We start from the raw sequence: 17,185 nt of genomic DNA, 5'->3' as shown, positions 1-17,185 counted from the left end.
TTTAGGTGTGCCGTGATGTGCTGTGATGATGACAAATTCCCATTTATAATAGTATTGTCAATATGTCAATACAAGTAAAATTTTCTGGTACTTTGACTTTACTTGTGTATCTGATATGTTATACTAATACTCCACTACATGTCATGGGCAAATAATGTACTTTTTACTCCACTACAATTATTTGACAGCTTTAGTTACTAGACACTTGCAGATTTAGATTAAAACATTAACCAATCAAGCCCTATTTTAAACTTTGCCTATTTAAAAACAGATGATCTGCAAGCTCACAGTGCGTTGTAATGCGACAGGTTGTGAGCTTGTAAATCGGCCATTTTCGGTTTCGGTTTGTCAAATTTGGAAAAACTTGAGTACTTTTACTACAATAGGCCTACTTTTGTACTTTTATTCAAGTACGATTTTGAATACAGGCCTTTTACTTTTAACAGATTATTTTCACATTGTGGTATTGCTACTTTTTAAGTAAAAAAACAGAGTACTTCTTCCACCACTGCTTAATAGAGAAAGTTAGAAACATCACTTCTCACACATCCAGGGTTGTGGTTTTGCGCAGTGTCCATTGGTCCAATATCCTAGATCAATGGACCAGTATTTTGTACATTTATGACCTTCGGTGTCAGCAGGCCATCCACTGGACCAGAACCTGCAGAGTAAACAACATACGGTAATGTATTTTTTAACACATCCACTCAGTCATTCACATTTGATAGAATTACAAGAAAACTCATAAGATGTCTCACCCTGTTGTCAGTGGTGTGCCATCCACCCATGTCCAATTTCCATCAACCTTTTCCAGTCCAATCCAAGATGCTTCATTCACTGGGCCCCATCCTCTGATGAATTCCTATAATTTGTCCATGATTGAACCATAATTAATTCTCTATAATTTAAGCCCCCCCACACACACACACACACACACACACACACACACACACACACACACACACACACACACACACACACACACACACACACACACACACACACACACACACACACACACACACACACACACACACACACACACACACACCTGTTCTTCTTTACTGTTGACGATCACCAGATCTGCTCCTATCTTTTGACATTGGTGTCTGCTTTCAGCCCATGTTTTCGTTTCAGTAGATCTGTAGTAACAGCTGCATCCAAACTTCTGCCATCCACTGAGACACGACTTGCCTTAATGACAAAAACAGACATTTTACTTTCAATGCAATGATAAACAATTCTATAGAACAACAGTAACAGACAGTAACATAAGAAAACCCCCAGAATAAAATCGAATAAATAGTCGTTTATCATTATAAGGACTTTTTGACTTTTTGTTTTGTCTACAAGGTTTCCATTAACACATTGGGTGCCAGAGGTTTATTAAAATATTATACGTTGAGTGCCAGCATTTCTTCCATCCACTTGCGTTATACATTTCGTGCTGTGAGAAGCCCCGACGCGGAAATGCATGTAAACAAAGCGTGCGTGCGAGACGGCGGAGGGTCCCGACTAACGCCTGGAACAATAATATTTCCAACGCGACCCTCCATTGCAGCGTGATCGCCGATCGAAAACGGCTCGTTTCCACCACATTAAAAAGAAATGGAGATATTAAGCTTTTAATCAAGGAGATAACATTGAAAACGCCGACCGGAAGGATTTTTGACATGGAGCCACATCCAGCCTCTTCTTCTCAGAAACTGCTTGGGTGATGTCAAAGTTTCGTTTTAGCGCCCCACGTGGCCCACATGTATAAAAATAGAATTGGGTCAAAAACGGTCCGGACCGTTTTCGGCACTTCTCGTTTGGACCCTCAAAAACGGTCCGGACCGTTTTGGCATTCAATGTGTTAACAAGGACAGAGTCTCAGTATTAGCAGTCTAATTTTTTTTTTTTAAACAATACTGCAATTTTAGAACCTTAAAGTAAGCTTATTTTCCATTATAGTTATTATATTTATTTTACCATTACATCCCTGATAATAATAATGACAGTAATGAAACATTTAATATTCATTCAAAAATATCTGCAACATCTCCCACCTGCAGAAAGCTGGTTTACTTCTCTTTGTAACTTGTCATTGTCTTCAGTCACTTTGTTATAGTTTGACTCAGACTGGTTTATCCACAGGGTCAGATTGGCATTGCTGGACTGTAAATGATTTCTCTCCAGGGTCAGGATGGTATAGGCTGAATTATCTGCGAATTACATAGGGTGACACTTTGCAGATTCAAGAAGAAATACATACAAAATATTCAACTACATTAAATAAATGAAAATATATTATTTAAAGTGAAGTTATAGCATGGTGTGGGTAAAGTACTATCCTTTGAAGATGCCACAGCTACAAAATGGCAGGCACCAAAAGTGAGCGATGTGTGTTTGTGGTAGTTCTGTGACATAGAATACTCACAGTGTACGATGAGGCCTATGACCGCACCCAGCAGCATAAGATACAGCATCCCCAGACACATTGTAACAAGTCTGAGAGTCCTTCTCACTAGTTTGGAGCGCTGCCCTGCAACAGGAAAGCACAGCTACTATTAGTATAGGTGTGAAGCAAGAGAGAGAGACAGAAAAATATATACAGTATATCAAGGGAATGATGCTGAACTGGGCAGGATATACGCCCATTTATTATTGTTTTATCATTATCATTCCTTTCATGACTCACTATGGTGTCTGGAGCAGTGTACATCTCTTGTCCCTGAGCCTGATTTACGAACGTCGCCTGTTAACTAGGCACGTCATTGTTGATTGGTGCTCGAACTAATCACAGTAAGAAGGGAAGTGACTTGAATTTTACATTGGAAGGCTCTGGTCCCGTCCCGCCCACAGACCATTACATTGGAAGGCTTTGGTCCTAGGCTATGGGTTCAGAACTGGGGAGCAGACCTGTTGTCCATCGGCATTCCGCTCTATGCCAAATGGATGGAACACTACTGTAGGCGTAGATTAGGCATACACACGAAGGAGACAGTGTTTCAACCCCTCAAACCCCTTTTTGGGTCTAGCTCAAATTAGACACTGGGGGGTTGCCTCACAATGTGATTGAGTGCCAACTAGGGCCTCGTTGATTAGGTCAGTGGTTCTCAACCTGTGGGTCAGGACAGATTTTTTGGGGGGGGGGTACCCAGATGACAGTAAAGTGACAATTTAAGGACTTTTAAGACCTTTTTAATACCTAAACAATTCAAAAAGACCATTACTCTATCAAGAGTAATCAACAAACAACACTATAATAATTGGTGAAACATTGGCCAAACTGTCAAATAATATAAGAGTCAAAAAACGCCTCGCAATGCGAGGCGTTGTGAGCTTGTAGATCTGCTATTTTCACAATATTTATCTATGGAACCGAGTCAAACTAAATGTAATGGCTACAATTCCAAGTGCTTGTCAGGGTGGGGGGTCCCCAGTTCAAATATGATTATTTTGGGGGGTCACGGTCTGAAAAGGTTGAGAGTCACTGTATGACCACAAGTGATGTGTGTTTGAGAATTGGTGCTTCGATTCTCAGGCTATCCCTTTTCAGTGTTATGTGACAGTGATGTTCTCTAGGCCTGCATCCTCTGGCGGCCTGGTTTATAAGAGGGATTCAGAGCAAGCTGCCTGTTACCAAACCCTTGTCTCAATCATCATGGACCTTCCTTTGTTATTGGATGCTCTTTCCTGCCTGCCTTTTGAGCCAATAGAGCAGATAGAGCTGAAAGTTATTTTAAAGGAGTAGTGTAATGGCTATTTCAGAATGCCAACCTGTTCTTCTGTATTTCTGTACGATCTAACTATCTGAACCAAGGAGGTCTAAACTCACAGCAGGGGTCTTTAGTCAACTTAGCTACAGCTGTCAATCTAACAGCTGATCTGGATCCTCCATGCTATTCTCTGTGTCAGCATATATTTGTCCTGTGATACTATGAATGTGTCAGCTATGTGTATTTGTGTAGCTATGGTTGTGTCTCTCTTATCTTTAGTCCATACCTTATAAGACCATTTAGAATGGCATCTTTGGTACAATGTGGAGTATAAAGAACGGTGTGAGAGGAGGTTCAAGAGGCTTGTGCCCCGAATGGGCTGTTGGTCAGGCCAGGAGGCCTGGCTCTACCGATCTGTGTATGCTGTTGCGCTCTGCTGACATCTTCCTAATAAATGATCTAAAACTTCACCTGAATGGAATATTATTATTAATATTGCTATAACATTTGGCGACGAGGATGGGATCAATATTTCATATTTCATAACTAATTATGATTATGGATACTTGATCAAAAGAACTTAAGGTGAAGGATTTTTTTTGGAAGAAGATTTTCTCAAAGCAGATCCGGACCAGATCCAGACGATGGAGGACAAAGAGCAGACCGCCACAGAAGCAAGCTATGCAGAATCAACTTTTGATGATCTTCTGCAACAAGGTCTACACGATTGGAACCTCGCAGACCGATCTATTCTGTCTGTGATGACAACAAGGAAACCACAAGCTTCAAGCCACAGAGGGAAGGAGCAGAGCATGCGTTTTCCACAGCAGAGCATGCACCAGCCATGAGAGCAGCACCAACAATGTCACCATGTAACAGCGGAGGTGACGAAATCGACACCATGTCAACAACCAAGAGACTTTGCCACAGCAGGAGGACCAAGCCATTGAAGCCACAGAGAGACATGCTGCACGGCAGAGCCACTGAACACTGGAACCACTAGCCAAGTGGAGATCGCTGTCAGAGATATAACCAAATGGACCCGTACGCCAAGTGAAGATGGAGGAAAGAGCCAGGAAGACTGGAAAACTATATTCAATATCTAACTGAAAATATTTGTTCTTACTGCCTAATCTCTGGCATATCAACGTCTAGAAGGGTGAGATACAAGTAATCGGTGAAAGGATCAATCGATAAACTAGGTCGTGAAAAGCGAGCCATCCGTAAAACGGTAAATACCTGTACTTCTGTACAAAGTTGGTGAAAGGCCAAACTAGGTCGTGAAAGGCGAGCCATCCGGAAAACGGTAAATACCTGTACGAACTGTACAAAGTCCTTAGAAGGAAACTGTCAAAATCAATCTGTGAAAGGCGGTCCGAATTGGTAAATGAATCTGTATGGAGCCCTCAGTCTTGAGAAACAGAGATTTAACATGCAAACAGATATAAATTTGACATTATGAGTGAGAGGCTTTCAAACCTAAAACAACCAGGTCTATTATTCTGTAATATGTTTCATGTGATATGTTTGATATTTATCTGAATTCATTAACACATTGGGTGCCAGAGGTTTATTAAAATATTATACGTTGAGTGCCAGCATTTCTTCCATCCACTTGCGTTATACATTTCGTGCTGTGAGAAGCCCCGACGCGGAAATGCATGTAAACAAAGCGTGCGTGCGAGACGGCGGAGGGTCCCGACTAACGCCTGGAACAATAATATTTCCAACGCGACCCTCCATTGCAGCGTGATCGCCGATCGAAAACGGCTCGTTTCCACCACATTAAAAAGAAATGGAGATATTAAGCTTTTAATCAAGGAGATAACATTGAAAACGCCGACCGGAAGGATTTTTGACATGGAGCCACATCCAGCCTCTTCTTCTCAGAAACTGCTTGGGTGATGTCAAAGTTTCGTTTTAGCGCCCCACGTGGCCCACATGTATAAAAATAGAATTGGGTCAAAAACGGTCCGGACCGTTTTCGGCACTTCTCGTTTGGACCCTCAAAAACGGTCCGGACCGTTTTTGGCATTCAATGTGTTAATATAGGAATTTTAGATAAAAGCTGATATCTAAAAAAAAAAAAAAATTAGTCAACTGGGCATTGGCCATAAATGTGGAAATATTTGTTTTGACTGCATAGTCTCTGGCCTTTTAACGTTTAGAAGGGAGAGAAGTATTGATACGTATCCACCCAAAACAATTAGCCGGCGTGCTAAGGGCCCTTTGCCTTGAAAAACAGAGATTTAATGTCAGATAAAAGATTTCACATATACTAAATTCTAGAAAATGAGAGAGAGAGAGAGCTCTCAAACCCAAACAAGTAGATCTACTTTGGATATTATTATTAGGTTAACGGCAGAGTCAGTGATGCCTTCTGTGTCAGGCAATTATGCATCAGTTATAAGTCGCACGTCCTGTCTCCTGATATTTTTGTCTGATTGATCATACAGTAAATGGTTGAGTAAATATATAGCTATATCAACATGTAGGTAAGAAAATGTCTATTGATTTGGCATTCTATAAATCACCTGTCGTATGTACATGAATATGATTATTCATGTACAAAAACAAAAAACTCTGGAATGTAATGGCTATTTCAGAATGCCAACCTGTTCTTCTGTATTTCTGTACGATCTAACTCTATCTGAACCAAGGAGGTCTAAACTCACAGCAGGGGTCTTTAGTCAACTTAGCTACAGCTGTCAATCTAACAGCTGATCTGGATCCTCCATGCTATTCTCTGTGTCAGCATATATTTGTCCTGTGATACTATGAATGTGTCAGCTATGTGTATTTGTGTAGCTATGGTTGTGTCTCTCTTATCTTTAGTCCATACCTTATAAGACCATTTAGAATGGCATCTTTGGTACAATGTGGAGTATAAAGAACAGTGTGAGAGGAGGTTCAAGAGGCTTGTGCCCCGAATGGGCTGTTGGTCAGGCCAGGAGGCCTGGCTCTACCGATCTGTGTATGCTGTTGCGCTCTGCTGACATCTTCCTAATAAATGATCTAAAACTTCACCTGAATGGAATATTATTATTAATATTGCTATAACATTCACCCAAAAAATGACTTATTTTCAATCAATTGCACACCCCATGAAGCCTTGAATGAATGGAGATTTTTTAGTTTTTTGTTGCATTCCTGAGCCAATAATTTTATGATGGGTCATCGGTCAATAGGAGACTCAATAGGAGACTCTTTGTGTCTCCTAGACCTAGAGTCTCCGCCTGTCATCAAATTATTGGCTTAGGAATGCGACAAAACAAAAAGATCTCCATTAATTCAAGGCTTCATGGGGTGTGCAATTGATAGAAAATAAGTAATTTTTTGGGTGAACTACTCCTTTAAAGGGCAAGACCACTTTGGTAGAGCTTTGGGTTGTGTAGTTAAGGACTAAGGACTTTGAGAGCTGTTTTACCGTCAATGAGGAGCATATTTTGAATTATCAATTTCGAATCAATGGAGTTATTAGAAAGCACTTTCACAATGATTCGTAATGTCAAACTTACCCTGAGTCTCGCTTCCTGTTGGGTTCTCCCTCGTCACCTGCTGTGGTCCAGGAGGAACGATGCCAAAGACGTTCGTGGTCTCATAGATGTCCACCACTCTGTCCTCCTCTCCTCTCACCTCCTCCAACTGTCCACTGTCCTCAGTGTCCCTCCTCTGTCCTCTTTCTCCATCCCTCTGTCTCACCTCCAACTGTCCACTGTCCTCAGTGTCCCCTTTCTGTCCTCTTTCTCCATCCCTCTGTCTCACCTCCAACTGTCCACTGTCCTCAGTGTCCCCTTTCTGTCCTCTTTCTCCATCCCTCTGTCTCACCTCCAACTGTCCACTGTCCTCAGTGTCCCCTTTCTGTCCTCTTTCCCTCAGTATCGCCTTCTTTGTCAAGTCTGGCACGGCATAAATATCTGCTGACATCTTACAAGAATGAGAGGTTTACTATATTACTCTCTTGATTAGCTATGTTGGGGGGAACTACGTTCTATAGTGACTAGTTCAAAGGGTGTGGAGAGCTGGTAGCAGAATGTCAGGGCGGTATCCTCGAATGGGAGTCTTCGCGAGGAGTTGGGTTATCCTCTGCGAGGGGGCCCTAGTAACCTATGTCGGTACTGAGTCTTATTATTATCGGTAATTGGGTTGTAAGGCCAATTACCTATTCCAATATTATTCTTACTGAACTGAAATATCTCTAGACTGGCTTATCCGTCATCGGCTCAGCCTTATATAGTGGCGGTTTGTACTCGGGCGGTTTGTACTCGCCATTTAAGGACGGCCCTAGGGCATAACCGTTTCATTCGTCATCCATATAATTCTATTCAGGAGGTGCCCGTATAGGGACATCTACATCAAAATAGAACATTGTCTGTGGCTGGTTGGTGCACAGGGCAATGTTGAGAAATAAGGAAGTAGAAGACCACAAAGTTACTCTCACAAAACTTTCTCTCTCTCTCTCTCTCTCACACACACACACACACACACACACACACACACACACACACACACACACACACACACACACACACACACACACACACACACACACACACACACACACACACCAAATTGGCATTTTACCACAAAGGAAGTGTAGAGGTGTATAAGATGCAGAGTCCTGTTGCTCATGCATGGCTGTCAAATGCACTCTGCTGTTACACAGACAGTTGAGTTTAAACAGTACAAACAACATGCTTCATATAATGTAAGAACATGCATCTAAAAGTGAATTAAAACACTCTCCTCCTCCCTCAACAACTACTATACATGTGTCCTTGTTCAACACGCACGCACGCACGCACGCACGCACGCACGCACGCACGCACGCACGCACGCACGCACGCACGCACGCACGCACGCACGCACGCACACACACACACACACACACACACACACACACACACACACATACACACACACACACTACATCAGTCTCTACAGCTACCATTGAATTGTAATGCATTTCTGTGCAATTCTATGGTCACTTTCACCACAAAGATGAAGTTTCACAATGACTTTGTGACTTTGATGAGGATGTAGAGTGGAAGCTGTGGCATTGAGCAACCCAGCCTGTCAGACGATTTTCATTTCCTGTCTGTCACTGACTTGCAGTATAGGCCCCAGGTCAATGACAAGCAATGGAAACAGCATGACAGTCTGCGTCCTCTGCTTGCATACACATACACAAACACGCGCGCACGTATTGAAAGGGTTTAAAATATTCAGAATCAATGTGCACACATTAGAAGTGAGTATACACAAGGACGAGGGACAGAGAGCCACAAGATCATATTTTGAATACTGACCCCAGGGTATGGGGTTCACGGTATTCTTGAATAAATTAGAGCTGCTTGACATATACAGTATAATATAAGTCGAACAGTCTTTGTACATATTTTTCTATCAGCAATAAAACGCACGCACGCATGCGCGCGCGCGCATGCGTGCACACACACACACACACACACACACACACACACACACACACACACACACACACACACACACACACACACACGTACCTGGGGCATCCAGGGCCTCTGGCTCCCTAGGCGGGCTCACTAACCACTCAGCTATGGTCGCCCTTAACACATTACATTTCATGTTCACATTAAAAGTGTGATTGCGTACACTACAGTGACGTTCTACATTGACTGACTGCATCAGGGGCAGCTTGTATTCAAGAGATATGATATAATTGCGTATTGCCGGTGTTAATTAATTAACAATACAACTTTTGAAAAAAAATAAACCACTGCCAGAGTTTGGGGTTTCCCAGCATAGCTCAGAGCGGGTAGTTCCATTCCCTGTGAAGGGAATTGATAATGTACTTATGATGTGACAACTTCAAATTCCATACAGTACCATGACCTTCACTGCTAGCATGTCATGCCAGCATGACAAGGAGGCACCGTGGTTGACAAGGGTGTTTTATTTTTCTTTCTTATTTTTGAAATTCGTTTGCTGTTAATAAAACATATATTGTAGCGTATTTTTTTCACTGTAAAAAAATAAGCTTGGTTGGTAAACCTGAGTATTTACAATCCACTGTGACCTGTGGAGGAACAAGTGAACCAAACCTTTGCCATCATATCCTCCTTTAATGAGCCTTACATAGAGAGTCAAACAGCTCAAGCACATCCACAATCCTCTAAATGTCCGTCCCCAGAGTGTTAGTCTCCCTCATAGATAATTGTTAAATGCTTCCTAGATACTCTAACAGAAGCAGAAGCATCGTATTTATGCCACTGTTCTCTGTTCAGCATAAAATTCTCACTTCAATTAAAAGTCTTTCCAGTTCCACAACCAAACCATAAGAACCTAATCGGACAGAAACACACAAACAGACACGCACACACACACACACGCACGCACACACACACACGCACACGCACACGCACACACAAACGAACGCACACACGCATGTTGCATGCACGCACGCACACACACACATCCATAAACAGGCTCAACAGACTTATACAGGCTCTTTGAAACCCACTCAGACACAAATGGGCATTGCGCACACACACAGTTGTATTAACAGGCATTCATATACAGTGAAGTACACACATACTGTATTGGCCTCTGATTTGCAGTAGACTCATTCCGGTGGTGGCACCATAGCCCATGTTTATTGGTGCAGGGTCAGAGAATGTATCAAGTACGAAACAGTGCCCTACGGAATGGAAAATTGAACATTTCACACATTTGGCATCCGCTCAGCCTGTTTTCTTTTTTGTATGCTTAGGTGTGAGATGTGTGCACTCGCTATGCATCACACTCAGGAGACAGAGTGATGCACAGCAGAGCGTGCAGTTAAAAAACAAACACGTGCTGTTTAGGGTGATGAGGATAGATCTAACTGATGGACTGTCGTGTACATACAAATGCATAAACTTCATCACACGCAGGCATGCACGTGTGAGCGCTCTCTCTCACACACACACACACACACACACACACACACACACACACACACACACACACACACACACACACACACACACACTCTTTTATACATGCTCACACACTATTTTGAAAAATATGCATTATTTGACAGTATACAATAAGGGTAACTTTTTTTTAAGGCTACTCATAACTACTGTGTATTATTGTGTTTTGGTCTGTTTGTCACGGGGCAACCCGTGCCCTATAGACATTAATGAGGAACTTTACATGCACACATTGCACAACTGCTTCCCAATGCATTTACCAGCAAGCCGGCTGGGAACAGTATTTAGTAGTGTTGTATTGCATGTGTCCTTATATGGATATATCTGAAGACATTCTAACACTGAAGTGACTGAAAGGGTTTTTAAATGTTTATTGATTGACACTGTGTGGGCAAGTTGAATTGTTTGGGGGGGTCACCTGTCTCTCCTCTGCAGTGCTGGCAATCCTGTTGATTGGACTAGGCCAAGCACTGTAGAGGAGGAGGGGTGTGTGTTTATGTTGGTATTATACTTGTCTTTAGTTGATGATTGGTGAATGAATTGGCGCATGGGAAACATCGTAATGAACATATTTGACTTACTTCATTATGACATAATTGTGTAAAATATCTCATGGGCCTTAGTTGCCTTGTTTGAGTATATAGTTGCCAATTAGTAATCATGTGATGGTTTGCCTCACCTGCTTAAAATGCATGCTACAGGTGAGGATACAAGTTCAGTTTGGCTTGAAGCGAGCCATGACAACATCCAGGGGAGAGCTACCAGGGCCTTTGTTGAAGGGTTTCCTTGTTATAGTTTCTTAAGTTCCTGGTTTGTTTCATTTATTTAGCTGTCAAGTGTGTATTCCTAAATTCTGTTATTTGGAGCTTTGTTGTGGCCAGTCTTATTTATTTATTTAGAATTATTTTGCCCGGGCCTGCACTGTGAATAATTGTGCACATTTTCTGAGGTAAATAAAATGCAAAAACCTGCATTGGTGGACTCGTCAACTTTTTGGAGCCTTGGCCGTTCGAGCCTTTTCACACTTTTCATGTGTATATGATTATTCTTTGTTGGAAATGCAAAAAAAACATTATTCGTTATATATGATGGGTTATTAATGTTTCTCTGTTTGTCTGTTTATACCTCATTATTTCTCTCTTTTTGTCTCTGTCTCTTTCTTGTTCATTCCCATCGTCTTCCTATTCCATGTCTCTGTCGGTCTGTCTGTCTGTCTGTCTCTTTCTCTCTGTGTGTGTGTGTGTGTGTGTGTGTGTCAATCCACCCCTTATCTTTTGTCTCCCACTCTTTTTATGCGCTTCTCTCTGTCTTTGGCTTTCCATAATGTTTGTACCGGTACATACAGAAATTCAAACGTATTAAGCATTTAAACTTAATTAAAGAAAAAAACAAATACAACCAAGCAACTGATGATATACTCTTCTCTCTCTCTCCCCCCATTGTCCCTCTGTTCTACTCTGTCTGTTCATCCTTCTATCTGTCCATTCCATCTCTTGTCTATCTAGGGATCAGCCGGTGCAGTTGGCGATACAGGTCTTCCTGGACCCCAGGGACAACAGGGGCCACAGGGCCCGAGTGGACGCTCTCTCATAGGACCACCTGTAAAGTGCACACACACACACGCACACACACACACACGCACACATAAAACCACAGACACATCAAACAACTCAAGCATACATACACTGACCCTTACACAATATGATAATAATAAGAAACTGTATTTATACACTCAAACACAATTCAAGCATGTGCTCATACTGTGTCGCCAGTCAAATATTCACACACACACTAACTACTACTAGTCCCATTCTCTGTCCAAGTAATGTTTTGAGTTCCTTTTAACCCCACTGGGTGCTGTCAGTTGGCTGGTCCAGACCACATTGTGGTCTTGTTCAGCATCTCTCAAAAAGAGACTGAATTTACTTTGCACCTTCATACTCCCTGGAGAATGAAACCTGAACAATTTGAATCCCAATCAAGTTCATGACCAATCTATACTGACCACTATACTTAATTGGCAATTTAGCAGTTCATTAGCAAATCAGCAATGAACAATAATGAAATGGCAGCCATTTAAAAAGTTTCATTCAGAAGAGGATGTATTTTTAACTCTGTTTCATCACTGTTATTATAGGGTGTTCCAGGACAGAGAGGACTGAAAGGGGAGGCTGGTCTGCGTGGATTACAGGTATAAAAATAACAACAACAAAGGATCATCTTACTGATCCGTAATTGTGTTATTCCATGATTCCTGGAATGACAGAGATTTGATCTGCTACTTTTGCTATTTTTGAATTTGAATCCTGTTTTAGTATGAGTATGAGTAACAGTTTTGGACATATGAGACGATATGTAGAAGCGGCCGCAGGTCTAAATGGGTTAAAGATGTACAGTACAGGCTAACACCATGTAAATCTTTCTGTACTTAATAACTGAGTGTCATGCAGCTTTGTTTGCTTGCAAAGCAACCCCTTCAACTAATTGCAGTGGTACAGTGAGTTTCTTAGGTTAACGTGACCTTTCGGAAGCAAAGACTAGGCAGCTTTTTGATTAACCATGCCATTTCCGAAAGGTTTTGATTTCAGCGACGTGATGCAAATCCGCTGTTGTTACCAAACACAAGTTTGTCAAACTATTACGCAAGCATGGCTAGCTATGCTTTGTAGCTGTCGCATCACAACCCTCCTCCGAGCACAGTCATTTATTTTCTATATTCTCTCATTGTATTTCTCTAGATAAATAGATACTGTAGACCTTTATTCATCCCGCGGGGGAAATTAATTTGCCAGTGGCAGCACGGCAGTTAAAACACAGGGTAGATACATAGTAGATACAGCTAAGGGTAGCAACAAGACGACTAAGAACATGTTCAAGTGCACGCCTATAGGAACTTGTACAGTATGTGTGCACACTCTCTACCGACTCCCCGTGGAGCCCTTTTTGCTCTTGCGGTGGGTAGTCCACCACCAGCTCCTTGGCAGTGGTGGAAAAAGTACTCAAATTCTTTACTTAAGTAAAAGTACCGATACTGCAATATAAAAAATACTCTGTTACAAGTAAAAGTCCAGAATTCAAAATTTACTTGAGTAAAAGTACAAAAGTATTGTCATCAAAATGTACTTAAAGTACCAAAAGTAAAAGTACTAAATATTTGAAAATAGCAGATCTACAAGCTCACAACGCGTCGCGATGCGACGCGTTGTGAGCTTGTAGATCGGCCTAGGTATAAAATAGGTTTAAAGTGGTTAATGTATGTTTCATTATATCATAATTTATATCTGAAAAGTAACTAGTAACTAAAGTTTTCAAATAAATGTAGTGGAGTAAAAGTACAATATTTGCCTCTGAGATGTAGTGGAGTAGAAGTAAAAGTATTGGAAATTGGAAATACTCAAGTAAAGTACAAATACCTCAGAATTGTACTTAAGTACAGTACTTAAGTAAATGTACTTAGTTACTTTCCACCACTGCTCCTTGGTCTAGCCAGTGTTGAGCCCGAAGGTGATTACTGTCACTCCACTTCACAAAGCCGAAGGTGACTAGATAGTACTACTGTCACTCCACTTCATGAAGCCGAAAGTGACTGGTACTACTGTCACTCCACTTCACAAAGCTGAAGGTGACTAGTACTACTGTCACTCCACAAAACCCGCCTCCAGGGTGCTGTCGTTCGGTACCCGGCCAGAGAGCAGTACCACACGAGAAATGAAACACACAAAAACAATGTCAACCTCTGTCTCCTGTCCCACCAAAAGAAGAGAAGGATATTCAAAAGTAGATGTCTTATTTATTATTTAACTCTCTCAGTGCCACGCCCGAGATATCCCGAGTTTTTCCCCGAGTACCCTCCCTGCCAGCACGAGAAATCCCGAGTTTTTACTTTTGACTGTGGTCGCGCTATTCTGTTTATTTTTCATGATCACTTTCGCTTCCTGACTCCTTCAGACTCATTGGGTTCCGGTTTCATGACGCAGATTCCGTTTCCGGTTCTCATTTTTTTTTCCCGCGGTCATTTTTGGCCAGAATAGGGAAAGTCACGGTATAAAAAAACGAACGGAGAGGTCCACGTCTACTCTCTTTGGTCTGGGTGACGATCAGTCATCGTAGTCGTGTATCGCATCGTAATTTAGCCCGATCAACGATTGTCGAAAATGTCAACATCCGGTTATGACCGGATGTGACCTGAGCCTGTTTGGGAGGGGGCGAGTGAGCCAGTGAGGTCATCAATGTGTCGATTTGTTGCTCTCTACTGGTAGAACTGTATTATGGGTTTAAAAACCCAATCAGATAATTTATTTGAATGAAAAATTACAAAATTTACAAAATTTAAAAAACGCAAATTGCTGGCACTGGGGGAGTACTTTATGAAAATACTCTTGGCAGTGAAAGAGTTAACAGCTTGTGAGTTAATTTGAAGTTTAAACCCACCAAAAATAATTACACAACATTCCATAACTTCTCTTGTTATCGCATTTTTTTTTCCAATCATCATTTCTGTTGTGTTTTATCATGTTTGATCATCATCTTGTTTTATGTCTAAAGTGTTCTGTATGAACAACCCAGCAAGACGACTCTTTGATGTAGTCAGTCTCTGTCGGGCCATGAAGTGCATTAACCCATTAAGACCTGAGGCGATTCTTTAAAAAAAATCAAAATCCTAACAATTTTTTGAAAAGAATATAAAAAATATTTTTTCACGATTTTTCAAAAATAGCAGATCTACAAGCTCATAGCGCGGCACTCGGTGCCGCGCTATGAGCTTGTATATCTGCTATTTTTGAATAGCCAAAGGCATCTAAAGTGACACAGAAGCGTTCCAGGTATCAATGGGTTAATCTGTCCCCACAGTAAACCGCACCCTGTCAGGTGTTGCTGCTATATCCGTCCAGAAGTGACCCTGTTTTCTGTTGATGTTTTAGGGAGTTCCTGGATCTGCCGGACCACCAGGTAGAGAGGGACAAACAGGACAAAGGGTCAGTACTACTACTACATAATAATAACAATAATAATACTCCTACACACAGTAGAAAATAAAGTATTACCCATACATGGCTGCTTCTGCTCCACAGGGACTGCTTGGTAAAGACGGACCCTCAGGAAGACAGGGTTCCACAGGGACGATAGTAAGTGATTATGAAATGAAGCACACATTTTGTGCGGTCGTGCATGCATGTGTGGGTAGGCAATATTCGAAAGAATCTAGTTTAAATTCAACTGTTCTTCATTTATCTGGGGAGAAGGTCCCAGTTTCGATTCCCAGCTATGTGAAATAAGCCTATTACAATGCTGTCCCTCTGGCTTATGGGATGTACAGTACCAGCACTGGCCAATCGCAGACATACAAGTTTGTCGGTGCAAGCTGACGTTAGATTTACACCAAAATACACATTTATAAACGTGACAACATACTCCAAAACCCCCAAATTAGCAGCATGTCCATTTAATTCAATCAGAGCTGTCTTTACTCATCAGTCTACCCCCTTTACAGAATATAGAGTGCCAATTTTACTGTAATCCACAAAAGTGTGACTGTTAATTCCTTGTGTCAATAAATTGTGTTTTTATTAGCAGTTGCCAGTTAAGCTTATCAAAGACTAATACAATGTTGTTTGATATGCGTTTCCTATAACCATACCAGACCATTTCCTTCAATTAATCCAGAACACAAGCAGATTGCTGTAATTTAAAGTTCTCTATAACCGGCAATGTGTGAGTGATAATTCTGTGTATGAAATATAATTTTATTCCAAGGCAACGCCGCTCTTCAATGGGCAGAGAGGGAGGGAGCGTAAGATTGCATTGGGGATAATGGCTTGTGCAGTCTTCTCTTAAAGGCAATGGCATTTGGCACAGTGATTGGTTTTATTATTGTAACGCCCAAACCATACCTATGCATAATGTAACGGGTAGTGCAGATGTTTTAGGGATAAGACTGGTGTCCGAAAATAGCAACTTTTGCACGGGAACGCCCCTTGCGCAATGCTAAATCCCCAAATAGTGGATTTAGGATCTTAGAACGAAAATAAGGCTCTTAATCTCTTCTCTTGTCTTCTCCTCTCTCTCCTCAGGGAAACCCAGGATCCCCCGGGGCCCCAGGTGTAACCGGCAATCAAGGGAAACAAGGAGAACTGGGACCTCCGGTGAGTCTACCATTCAGTAATAAATTAACAGATGCACATTAATGATAATGAAGATAAACACAGGTTACACCACAGGACAGACTTTTTCTTTTTTCTATTGTCGATTTACTTGTGAATGGCAGTGGTGGAAAAAGTTCTCATATGTTTTACTTAAGTAAAAGTTCTGTATCAATACTGCAGTGTAGACATACTCTGTTACAATTAAAAGTCAGAAATTCAAACTTTACTTGAGTAAAAGTACAAAAGTATTGGCATCACAATGTACTTAAAGTAACAAAAGTAGAAAGTACTCTTTATGCAGAATGTCCCATTTCACAAGTTTTCAAATGTATAAAATGTATAAAAATCTTTAGAAAATAGCCAATTGTGAATGTGAATGAGCCAT

At 41.4% G+C, this 17,185-nt stretch overlaps 2 protein-coding genes across 6 annotated transcripts in view; one reads left to right on the top strand and one right to left on the bottom strand.

Annotated features, from left to right (window-relative positions):
• col14a1b (collagen, type XIV, alpha 1b) overlaps window positions 1-17,185 on the top strand; it is a 193,205-nt gene that overhangs the window by 159,090 nt on the left and 16,930 nt on the right. For all 5 annotated transcript variants that reach the window (XM_080442843.1, XM_080442846.1, XM_080442844.1 and 2 more), the window contains 5 exons: window positions 12,163-12,258; window positions 12,795-12,848; window positions 15,580-15,633; window positions 15,730-15,783; window positions 16,729-16,800. In XM_080442843.1, the coding sequence (XP_080298969.1) occupies window positions 12,163-12,258; window positions 12,795-12,848; window positions 15,580-15,633; window positions 15,730-15,783; window positions 16,729-16,800 (330 nt within the window). The remainder of the gene's footprint in view (window positions 1-12,162; window positions 12,259-12,794; window positions 12,849-15,579; window positions 15,634-15,729; window positions 15,784-16,728; window positions 16,801-17,185) is intronic.
• LOC308094838 (uncharacterized protein) lies at window positions 535-7,772 on the bottom strand (the record flags this gene model as incomplete). The annotated part of the gene is made up of 6 exons (XM_080441664.1): window positions 7,220-7,772; window positions 2,420-2,524; window positions 2,049-2,204; window positions 1,052-1,194; window positions 759-862; window positions 535-661 (listed from the first exon to the last, which is right to left on the bottom strand). The coding sequence occupies exons 1-6, from the start codon at window positions 7,626-7,628 to the stop codon at window positions 535-537; spliced, it is 1,044 nt and encodes a 347-aa protein (XP_080297790.1). The 5' UTR covers window positions 7,629-7,772.

Source organism: Gymnoscopelus braueri, assembly GCF_963280865.1.
Source record: "Gymnoscopelus braueri genome assembly, chromosome: 11".
Lineage (NCBI taxonomy): Eukaryota > Metazoa > Chordata > Actinopteri > Myctophiformes > Myctophidae > Gymnoscopelus > Gymnoscopelus braueri.
This window is presented reverse-complemented; position numbering and strand designations above follow the sequence as displayed.